Raw genomic sequence first — 12,484 nt, forward strand, 5'->3', positions numbered from 1 at the left:
GTGGCAAATGGAGTTTAATGTAGAGAAGTGTGAGGTGATTCACTTTGGAAGGAATAACAGGAATGCGGAATATTTGGCTAATGGTAAAGTTCTTGGAAGTGTGGATGAGCAGAGGGATCTAGGTGTCCATGTACATAGATCCCTGAAAGTTGCCACCCAGGTTGATAGGGTGGTGAAGAAGGCCTATGGAGTGTTGGCCTTTATTGGTAGAGGGATTGAGTTCCGGAGTCATGAGGTCATGTTGCAGCTGTACAGAACTCTGGTACGGCCGCATTTGGAGTATTGCGTACAGTTCTGGTCACCGCATTATAGGAAGGACGTGGAGGCTTTGGAGCGGGTGCAGAGGAGATTTACCAGGATGTGCCTGGTATGGAGGGAAAATCTTATGAGGAAAGGCTGATGGACTTGAGGTTGTTTTCGTTGGAGAGGAGAAGGTTAAGAGGAGACTTAATAGAGGCATACAAAATGATCAGGGGGTTGGATAGGGTGGACAGTGAGAGCCTTCTCCCGCGGATGGAAATGGCTGGCACGAGGGGACATAACTTTAAACTGAGGGGTAATAGATATAGGACAGAGGTCAGAGGTAGGATCTTTACGCAAAGAGTAGTGAGGCCGTGGAATGCCCTACCTGCTACAGTAGTGAACTCGCCAACATTGAGGGCATTTAAAAGTTTATTGGATAAACATATGGATGATAATGGTATAGTGTAGGTTAGATGGCTTTTTGTTTCGGTGCAACATCGTGGGCCGAAGGGCCTGTACTGCGCTGTATTGTTCAATGTTTTATGTTCTAAAACACCAGAGGGGGGCTTCCAACTATAAAACACACGAGGCATCAGCACTCTGCCTCTTTCCACTGGTGACAGCTGTAGTGACGGTCAGGGTGTACAAATCATTCAACACCTTCTACACATGGATCAGAGCCTGGTCTAGATAGTTAATGTTAGTTTAGTAGAGCGTCAACCCACAGGCAGCTGTGTGCTTCGTTACTGAAGTTCAATAAATCTTATTGAACCAATGCCTACGTTTGGTGTATGCTTGATCATTTAACTGCATCGTGTTGCAGTCCGTGTTACCCCAGGGTGAATAACACAACACCTTCCATTTGGGATATCTTTTGGCCAAAATATTTAAGTTGCTCCTGCCCTCCTCATTCCACTTCCCTCTCCAAAACTACGCACTTGAACTAAAAAGTCTTTGAATTCTTTTGTTAGTTGTGCAAGTGGATTTGGACTGCACCAAGTCACCTGAACTCCCTCGCAGCACTGTGGGTGTACCTACATCTCACGGCCTGTAGCAGTGAAAGAAGTCAACTCACCACCACTTTCTCGAGGTCAATTGGGTATCGGCAATAAATTCTGATCGCGCCAGTGATGCCCACACCCCATGAATTAATAAATTCTTTAAAAGTCACATCACAATGTGGTATTTAGTGAGTGTGCATTTATCTTTTGGGAATGGGAACTACCCATTTAAAAACAACAATTACTATTACCTTGCTCATATAGCACCTTTAACAGAAAATTTCCCACACCCTTTTGAGTAGGGGAGAAGATGACAAAGGAACTGTTGTTGAGTAACGGTGGAAGATATAGGAGAGATTAAAGAAATCATGGTCTATAAGCATGTTGAACTCAAAATTTGAGTCCAGAAGGGTTTAAGGTGCCTCATTAAGATGCCTTCAAGGGCAGCACGATAGCATTGTTGATAGCACAATTACTTCACAGCTCCAGGATCCCAGGTTCGATTCCGGCTTGGGTCACTGTCTGTGCGGAGTCTGCACATCCTCCCCGTGTGTGCATGGGTTTCCTCCCACAGTCCAAAGATGTGCGGGTTAGGTGGATTGGCCATGCTAAATTGCCCTTCGTGTCCAAAATTGCCCTTCGTGTTGGGTGGGGTTACTGGGTTATGGGTTATGGGGATAGGGTGGAGGTGTTGACCTTGGGTAGGGTGCTCTTTCCAAGAGCTGGTGCAGACTCGATAGGCCAAATGGCCTCCTTCTGCACCGTCATTCTCTGATTAGCATTTGGTCTTCCAAGCACTGAAGATAATGCACTAGATTGAAGGAAATATATGCAAATACCTGCTTCACCTGGAAAGTGTGTTTAAGGCCTTGGATGGTGGGGGCAGGGGAGGTAAAGGGCAGGTGTTAACACCTATATTTGCATGGAAAGGTGTTGTGGGAAGGAATGAGGTGTTGGAGGTGACTGAGGATTGAACCAGGGTATCACAGGTGGGGACATGATGTGAACAGAGAAAGTCAGGATAGATAAAGATGCACTATTTTCTCTTATTGGAGATTCTAAAACTAGTGGTGTAGTTTAAAAATTAGGGCTGGACCATTCAGGAGGCATGTTTGGAAGCAATTCTTCACACAAAGGGTGGTTGAGGTTTCGAACTCGCTCCTACAAATAGCAGTTGAAGCTAGAACAGTCGTTAATTTTAAATCTGAGACAGATAAATTTTTGTTAAGCAAAAATTTTGAGAGATATTGACCAAAGGCAGGTATATGGAGTTAGGTCACAGATTAACCATGATCTCATTGAATAGCGGGACAGGCTCAAAGGCCTATTCCTGTTACTATATTTCTAATTTGCACCCGGTGCTTTGCAAAGCAATCCCATTTCCTGATGACGTTTTTACAAATCATTTGTATCAGTAGGTTTGAGAACTTCAATATTTAAGAGATTATGTCCATATATTTGGAAATTCCAATGTAAACTGTAAGCATGGAAACCATCAGGATTTGGTAGGTTGGTGATGGTTGGCAGCAGGTTCCTTTCCTGGTAGACTGTGTGGCCTGTGGTGTCCTGCTTGCCATATTTAATTTGGATAGCGAAGCAACAAGCTAATGGGGATGAAGTCTGTTTTGTAGGGTCATGGAGCAAGAATTGACCTAAAAGCATCACTGAATATTCAGCTGACTTCACCTTTCACTATGTATCTGGTTGGCGGCGGCCTGATTTGGCAGCTGCCTGTGACACCAAGCATGACAGGAAGCAATTGATTGGCTGATCAAGCTGCCCGCTGCCATCACAGATTCCTGAGTTAAGCCCCAGGAGTATTATGCAAGTTATGTGCAACAGACAGTAAAGTTGACTTTTTTAATATAAGGTACACCATTTTGCTTTGAGCCTGAAGCTTGGCTGCATGCCATTTATGACAATCCAGCAGATATTCTGTTACAGGATCTTTGCGCGCATTTGCTGTTGTTATGACTACATGACAAGGCCAGTAACAAGTTTCACCTTGTGTCATTGCCTTAGCATGTGCAGTAATCTCCAAGCCTGGCAATGGCTTCCATAGTGGCTAAATGGGGCTCTCTGAGCCCTCTGTAGAATTTTGTCAGGGGCAGTCTTCAATTGTATGAGTCATTGATTGGGTTGTGCCACAGTTACAGTCTGGGTTCCCTGCAAGGCCCCACTTGTGTCAATTTGATGCACAAAGGCCTTGTTTGGCCGGTGCAGAAATGGTTGAGGAATGCCCAATGTTGGCGTGGCAGGTTGAAGCCAGGCGGGCGGGCTTTCGGATCTGTGATGAGGAAGTGGTTTTTTGAATGGTGGTGCGTTGGTTCTATTCCTGCTGCCACAGGGCCTCTGCTGTTGTTTTGTTGACATGGTGGTCTTAGCCATACAGGCTGACGACTGGAGGAGAGCAGCATTTGGATTGCTAAGATCCTTGCATCGCGGCTGGCTTGGGTTGATGACCTTCACCAGGAGCTTTCTTGTTGCAATCTCCCTCTTTATGTGAGGGGGCAGATGTTGCTCAGGACTGGAAGCTGGGGGAGTTCAGTTGATCGGTGGGTACCCAAGGTTATATACCTTGTTGAACTGAGCTAGGTATCTACAAGACTGGTGTGGGATGAGTTGTAATAAACGGGTGCAGAGTACTCTGCAGTTGAGTGGATGATGGTAAGAACTGTGATCCTTAGGTTTGACCATCTGCACCCTATGAACAGCCAGCAATTTGCAGAAGGGGTTGTTTTGCATTTTGAATTTTTCTGTTGTCATGCTCAAATGTTTTCTGTATATCAGTGTTCGGTCAAAGGTAACACCAAGATAAACAGGATGTTGTTGGTGATTTAGTCTTTTGCCACTGAAGAAGATGTTAAGTTCCCTCTTGGCGCTGGCATTGTGGAGGTAGAATACACTTGCCGCTGTTTTGTTGCTGCTGAGCTGAAGGCGCCATGTCTGGCAGGAGTTGGCCAACTTTACATTGTTGTTTAATGTTGCCTTTAGCTTAGAAAATGTCACCATAAATGGCACAGCAGATGTCGTCAGAACAGATGTGTTTCCAAGAGATGGTTGGAGGCAGATCATTGAAATACAGATTGAAAAGGATTCTGGCTCAAATAGATCTCTGGGGAAGTCTGTTGAACTGTTTCTTTCCAGGCTCTTGTCTCATCAACCATGTGTACCTTAAGTGACACAAAATAATAATAAATATTAATATTTAATAGTAAAACCGATTATTCTGAACAAAAAAAACTTGCATTATAGGGCCCCGTGGAATTTTTAAAAGCTATATGGGACAGAAGCAAAATGATCGCCAGCTGATTTAGAACATAAGCCCATGAAGCTATACGAGATGCATAAAATAGCTGATGTTTTCAAACCAAAATTCTCATGAAAGGCCATCAACCTGAAATATTAACTCTTTTTTTTTTCTCCATAGATGCTGCCTATTCTGCAAATCTGATTCAAGCACTTTTATTTTTGATGGAACTTTGTGTCTTTCTACTATGTTCATTCATTTAAAAAGCTTGCTATGTTTTTACCAGGCATAAATAAAATTTGTCTTGTTAAATTGGTCTGCCAAACATAATCAAATTGGGTTTTAATCTACTGTGCATGCAAGAATTGCCTCTGTTGTTGTTGGTTGGTTCATTCATAAATACTTGTAACTTGAAACATCATGGCGTTTCAGGCTTTCTTCCAGGGCTTTTACTTTGTGGCCGAGAATCATTTTCTTTGTTAATGAACTGACTCTCCTGTGAACTTAAACCTGCGTGTTTCTGTGTACTCTGAGTGGAATTTTCTTTTCTTTATTCGTTCGTGGGATGTGGGCTCCATTGGCTGGGCCAGCGTTTCTTGTCCATCCCTAATTGCCCTTGAACTGAGTGGCTTGCTAGGCCATTTCAATGGGGGACAGATAAGAGTCGACCACATCGTTGTGGGTCTGGAGTCACATGTAGGCTAGACCTGGTAAGGATGGACGATTCCCTTCCCTGAAGAACATTAGTGAACCACTGTGTACCAATGTTTCTTAATTAAAGTATAATGTAGAAAGCGAATTGCAGGGCTAGAAATTAATGTTATTCGTATGCAAAATCTTTGCACTGCATTTTCGTGGTTTTCAAATTTCTGGCAGAACATTACGTAGTTGATAGTTATCTTATGGCAGTATTTCAAAGAAACAAACAAGAGACCGTAACACAGCTGGTCAGTTTTCTGTTCAAGCAGGCTGTTTGGATAATCCAACAAATTATTCCCAGTGGTCAAGCAATTGAAATATTAATCACTCACCACATAAGTGGATATGATGTAAACATCAGTCTTCTGGCTATTAATTTTTGATACTTAACACAAAACTACATATTTGTTAATTGTACAATAATTGAGTGTTTTATTGTGCAGTACTCTGGTTGTCAGTATTAACTGGAACTTCATGTGTGTTATTGTAAGGGCAGCACGGTGGCGCAGTGGGTTAGCCCTGCTGCCTCATGGCGCCAAGATCCCAGGTTCGATCCTGGCTCTGGGTCATTGACCATGTGGAGTTTGCACATTCTCCCCGTGTTTGCGTGGGTTTCGCCCCCACAATCCAAAGATGTGCAGGCTAGGTGGGTTGGCCAGGCTAAATTGCCCCTTAATAGGAAAAAATTAATTGGGTACTCTAAAATTTAAAAAGAAAAGAAAAAAATTTGTGTTATTGTATATTTAGGAGCAGACTGATTTTGGTTGTTGGATTTGGAAGTGCATATTTGTGAAACATATCTTTGTAAATAATAGTGTGCAAAGATTAGGCTCTGATTCTGCCCTCTACTGCCTGGCTATCTCAATCTTCTACTTCTATCAAACTGTATGTCAATGCTTTTGAAACAATGAACAATCTAAATCCCTTTATAAAGTTCATGGTTCATCCATTAAACTCTTTTTTTGGCTGCAAAATATATTACTAAACACACTTGGCCTAGCCAGTTTGTAGGTTGACAGTAATGCTGCCAACAAAGGTTGTCCACTTCTTGCTGAAACAGGATGTAATTGAACTACCCACAGGCAGCACGGTGGCAGAGTGGTTAGCATTGCTGCCTCACAGCGCCAGGGACCCGGGTTCAATTCCGGCCTTGGGTGACTGTGGAGTTTGCATTTGCTCCCCGTGCCTGCGTGGGCTTCCACCAGGTGCTCCGGTTTCCTTCCACGGTCCCAAGATATGCAGCTTGGGTCAATTGTCCATGATTAAAAATTGCCCATAGTTTCCAGGGATGTGCAGGTCAGGTGGGGTTACAGATATTGGGTAGGTAGTGGGCCTGGGTAGGGTGCTCTTTCAGAGGATCGGGGCAGAATCATTGGGCCAAATGGCCTCCTTCTGCACTACAGGGATTCTATGATTCTATTCTGTGTATTGGCCATTCCTGTGACAGAAACAAGGGAGCTATTTCATCAACAGTTTAAAAAATATATCTTTGGGATGTGGACGTCTCTAGCAAGGCCAGCACTTGCTGCCCATCCCTAATTGCACTTGAATTGAGTGACTTTCTAGGCCATTTCAGAGGGCAGTTATTGCTCTGGATCTGGAGTCGCATGTAGCCCAGACTGGGTAAGGACAGCAGATTTCTTTCACTTAAGGGCATGAGTGAACCAGATGGGCTTTTACGACAATTGACAACGATTTCATGGTCCTCATTAGACTTTTAATTCCGGATTTGTATTGAATTCAAATTTCACCGTCTGCCATGGATGGGAGTCAAACCTGGGTTCCCAGAGCATTACCCTGGGTCTCTGGATTAATAGTCCATACTCCTCTACTCCTCCACCATCTGAAGCTTGGTTTAAATTATACTTAAAATGTGTAAAAAGCCATATTGTTAAAAATCCATGCCTAATGCAAGTAAAAAAAAAAATACTGCCACTGTCTCATTCTGGTGTAAATATTATAACTTATTTTTGTAAATGATTTGCTGCTGAAAGTTATGATATTTGTTGTTTTTGCGACTTACATTCTACAGTTTTTGGCTTGTTAGAGGCATCTTTGTGATATTTGAGCTTTTGGGACTTGTGGCAATTCCGTTACAGTTCTGAATTTTCTAAAGTGATTTAGATGAGTGATCAATATGTTGTATCCAAAATGAAAATATTTTGCCTAAAGCTTTTAATATGTTGATGCTTCAAGGTATAATTCTGGATAATTCCTCTCCTCTTTCTAGCTACATTCCATTTGTAAAAACTGAATTTTAAGGGAGGGCTAAGGTATGAATCGGCTTTTTTAGGACAGGTGACATGATTATGGTTATAGATTTAATGAAGGGTGGAAGGGAAAGTTGTTTAATCCTTTGAATAATAACTAAATGTTGACCTGTTTATCAATTTAGGTCAAATGTAACGTGTGCTTCAAGATAATTCATTCCTCCAGTAGACTCGAGTTAACTTTATTTGTGTTGCAATAGTGAGACCAATTATGTTTTAAAGTAACTTGAGTTTGGAAATATCGTTCAGCGATATACTAATAGCTTTTTCAGTAACTGTTTTATTTTTCAGTAATTGTTTTATTTTGCAGGACGCTTGGGCCTTAATTTCCCTCACCCAGGAACAGATAACCTTGTGGCACTAAATAATAGTAAGTACTGTTATTTCATATAATTCTTGCATGTGTTTGAAAGGCATGCCTTTATTTGAAAGAGACAGCAGTTTTCATTAAAGTATACTTGAAAACTTGCAACAAAATAAGCAGCACATCATGGCACTGAGTTCATGGTAAGCAGTAGCTGCTGTCGTGTTTTACCCATGGATTGTTTTAACTTGTGCAATTGCTGTATCATGGGAAAGACCGGTAAATCAAGCTGGTTTCAGTCAAAACGATGGGACATATTTGATGTGGAATAAATGCAACATTTCTTTCCCCTGAAATATACTACTTAAACTTTGTAAAAGTACATTATAGAACATTACAACTTGAAAATTGCAGCAAGTGCCACATGACTTGTGTCCATAGTGTTTTCTGCTGTTAGGTGACAGTTTTCAATTGTAATACTTTTGCTATTTTCAATATACTATCCATGTCAGGCATACAGTCTGGGGGCAAAACAATTCAAAATTACAACAAGTGCAATTGAATTCAACTTTCCTTCATACAGCACGTTCTTGTCTGAGATGCTTCAATACAATTACAATACTTTTGTATTCCTATTCAATGTCAGGCATACAGCCTGAAGAGTTCTACAAATTTTCCAACCCCTTGGCGTATTGTGGTCGAAAGGTCTTAGATGGCTACCTTTCCCCGTTGCGCCTTTCTAGTGGCTGTGGAAGCTTTAGCATGTCCCTGAGCAACATAGCTCTAGACCTTGGAATATGCCAGTCTGCAACACTCAGTCAAGGACAACTCTTTGCACTGGAAGACCAGTACGCTTCAGGCAGGCCAAAGAGAGTCTTTCACCAAATTGATGAACCTCCAGTCGCAGTTGATACTTGGCTCGGTGTGCGTCCCTGGAAACAACTCGTAGAGCGCAGGGTCCTGCGTCACGGAGCTGCTTGGGATGAACTTTGACAAAAACCACTGCATCTCCTCAGCAGGGAATTTAGGAGTCAACCAATTGAGAAAATGCCTCTAAAATCCCAATTGTAAGACACCAAACAAATTTGGGCACAACCTCTCTACACTCTGTTTACTTCACTTCAGGATGAGGCAATTTAAATGCATTTTCCTTCCAAAGTTGAGAGAAGCGGCTGCAATTCTGTTTGTGGATTCTGGTGTTGCCATCAGAAAATGTTACTCATGGTGAATGAACTGGGTCTCTTCATGAGATCACTCCAATTAAACCTTCTCTGATCTTATTTCCAAACACGTCTCCATTATTGCAGAAGATGAGAGGAATTGTTGATGTGCCAACAAAATCCCTTCGACATTGCCTTATTAACCAAATTAGATATCTAATTTAGGGAATGTGCACATTTGCATTTTCAGACACAAATAGATAAGCTCCAATTAATATGGCTAGCTCTGCTTTCCAGTCAAAAGAATCTGGCCACACAACAACATAGTAATCAAGATTTCTTTTTTTTCTTGAAGTCATGCCATTGATCTTTGTGCTTATGAAACCTATCATTTTTGTGCTTGATATCTCGGCTATGCAGAAAAGCTTCAGCAGAGATTGAATCTGGCCACATAAGCAAACTTACTAGAGACATGTATCCCAGGTCAGAAATGTTTTGCTAAAATTGAATTTTGTTTGAAACAGAATATTGTGGTTGTGAAGCTTGAATTTGACAACATACCCTTGAAAGGAATCATCACATTATTGGTTTCTACTCTATGTGGATAGAACCAAGAATATTTGCAAATCTAGATATTTATAAATTTTGGTACAAGAACAGATTGATTAATTTACTTTTGAAACCAGTCTCTGGCTAAATAGCTTTAGAATGTATTTCAGCTGAAAATTCACTAGCTGGTGGTGAACAGTGACAGTTGATTTTGTTTATGCTGTGGCTATATTGGTGGCCAGTGTACAACAGGCAGAATTTACCGGCTGTTCACGCTGGCGGGATAATCCGATCCCACCGATGGCGTACCACTTTGGGTGTCCTGTCAACGAGGGGGTGTGGGAAATCCCGTTGACAATGGCAGGACCAGAAAATCCACGGACAAAAATCACGCGGCGGGTTGTTCGTTTAAACACCCCCGCCCCCAAAACAGTTTTTTTCTGAGACCATTTGCAAAGATTTAAATTGCGAAATATATAGTTTCCTGTTAAATATTGCTATCATTAATATATTAAGATAACCATTTTAGTTCTAATAGTCCATACTGCCTGTAAACTTAAGGATGAAGAAAATTACTTTTTGTTCCATGTTCTGCCCTTGTATCTGGAAGTTGAACAAATGAAGAACATTGATTACCTACCCACAGGTATGACCTTCCTCATGACAGTTGAACATTTATTGTTCCCACGTGTCACTTTGGTTGTCCTTTAGACATTTTGAAATTTATGCATTCTTTGTATGTTTTGACTTCACTTGAATGAATATCTTTCTGTGTTGTTGGTATCTCCTTTCAGATGAGCTGAAGTAAACATTCAGGAGGTAGTATTGTATATAGCTTAATAGAGACTACATAATAATCATAATCCCTTCTTCAAGGACCAGTTAGCGGAGTGTGTATTACTTTCAAGAGTGTACATTCTCTTGTTCTCACTTTCTGTCCATTTGCTTGTTTTTCTTCTGTTGCCCCCACCCCCTTCATTTATCCCAAATCATTTGTTCATAGAGATGACACTTTCAAAGGAATGAGGAAAACTGACTTTGTGTGAGGTAATCTACCATTCCTCAGTCTTAAAAGACAAAGTCTAGATTTCCCCAGAATTTAGAAGAATGAGAGGTGATCATACAGCAACATAATAATTATTAAAATTACAGGGTCCATAGTAAGAATATGTGTTGTCTATCTTGGCATTATAGAACAAAGGTCACTGTCTCAGAATAAGGGGTTTGTCATTTAAGGTGAGTTGAAAGAAAAACTCTAGCGTTGCAAGTCTTTGTATTTCTGTATGCAGAGGGCAGTAGATGCTCTGTCATTGAGTATACTCATGACGGAGAGCAATAGATGTCTGATTAAAAAGAGAAATGGGTGATCTGGGTGAATGTAGGAATGTAGATTTGAATTAAGATAGCAATGATCACGCAGGCTTGAAGGGCTGAATGGTTAATTCCTGTTTCTGTTATATTGTTTCTGTTGCATTGCTAAAACGGTCCTTGGGTGTTGGAATTTCATTTTGTGGTCGTCAATAACAATTGCATCTCACACTGTGCATAGTGTCACCTGTTGCATTTGATGCAGCAGTGGTCTACAACCATAATCCCCACTTCCTTAATGTGGAAGTCACTCATCATTTCTGACCTTGTTGAAGGGGTTGGCCATTTTGAAGGCTATGGCAACCTAAAACAAACTATTAGCTGATACCTGGTTAACCAGAAAGCTCTGAAATCAAACCAAAAGAGCCATTTCAGACAAAGAAAATGCTCTGGTGGACAAAGCAGGAATTGAACATATGTGATCCTTGAATCAGAAGTAATGAAGAAGGAATGAATTGTGAATAATTCAGCAACTTCTCATTTATTGTGTTACTGTTTGCCTGGTCTGCTTATAAACTGTTGATGATATTGTTATGGGTGAGGCATTTTCAGAACCCCAAAATGTATCATGGAGTTCAACCTACCTCTCCCTTTAATGTATTTGTTGCTTTTCCTAGCACACGGCTTTTTCCCTAGGTGTGGGATTACAATTATGGACACGTGGGTTTTTAAACACAAAACACTGTTTATTCCATGAACTCAACTTAACATCTTAAATAAACATTGGATCTCTTAACACCCCTGACTTCAAAGATAACTCAGAAAATATTGCAACAGTAAATAATTCCTTAAAATGTTCCTTCAAACTTCCAAGAGACTTAACACCTTTAAACAGTATCACATCAGGTTAAAGGATATATATATTTTCTGTAGAATGGCAGAGATATATTAGCTTGGTTGACTTCAGCTCCAGCACCTTGCTTTCTTCCTGCAAACTCTCTGGAAACACACCCAAGCTGCTTTCTCAAACCTGGCTTTCTCCCTTCAAGCAGATCACAGCAAACCAGAACTTCTCAATCCCAGAGCTGAAGGGGTTGGATTACGAGGAGAGGTTGAGTAGACTGGGACTGTACTCGTTGGAATTTAGAAGGATGAGGGGGGATCTTATAGAAACATATAAGATTATGAAGGGAATAGATAGGATAGATGAGGGCAGGTTGTTTCCACTGGCGGGTGAAAGCAGAACTAGGGGGCATAGCCTCAAAATAAGGGGAAGTAGATTTAGGACTGAGTTTAGGAGGAACTTCTTCACCCAAAGGGTTGTGAATCTCTGGAATTCCTTGCCCAGTGAAGCAGTAGAGGTTCCTTCATTAAATGTTTTTAAGATAAAGATAGATAGTTTTTTGAAGAATAAAGGGATTAAGGATTATGGTGTTCGGGCCGGAAAGTGGAGCTGAGTCCACAAAAGATCAGCCATGATCTCATTGAATGGTGGAGCAGGCTCGAGGGGCCAGATGGCCTGCTCCTAGATCTTATGTTCTTATGTTCTTATTCTCAAGCTGCTGACTCAAACTGGCTTTCTACTTTTAAACTGCTCTCCGCAAAACCAGCCAGGCACTTTTTAGCTGCTCTCAGCAAAACCAGCCAGGCACTTTTTAACTGCAAAACCAAACTGCAAAATGGCTGACCTGAGCTCCACC

The 12,484-nt window shown here is 41.3% G+C and overlaps 1 protein-coding gene across 1 annotated transcript in view; it reads left to right on the top strand.

Moving 5' to 3' along the window:
- Positions 1–12,484, top strand: part of cpeb3 (cytoplasmic polyadenylation element binding protein 3) — a 192,659-nt gene that overhangs the window by 62,064 nt on the left and 118,111 nt on the right. Inside the window, 2 exon segments of the mRNA XM_072479090.1 lie at positions 7,774–7,833; positions 10,087–10,122. Coding sequence (XP_072335191.1) covers positions 7,774–7,833; positions 10,087–10,122 — 96 coding nt within the window.

Source organism: Scyliorhinus torazame, chromosome 16, assembly GCF_047496885.1.
Source record: "Scyliorhinus torazame isolate Kashiwa2021f chromosome 16, sScyTor2.1, whole genome shotgun sequence".
In the NCBI taxonomy this organism is placed as follows: domain Eukaryota; kingdom Metazoa; phylum Chordata; class Chondrichthyes; order Carcharhiniformes; family Scyliorhinidae; genus Scyliorhinus; species Scyliorhinus torazame.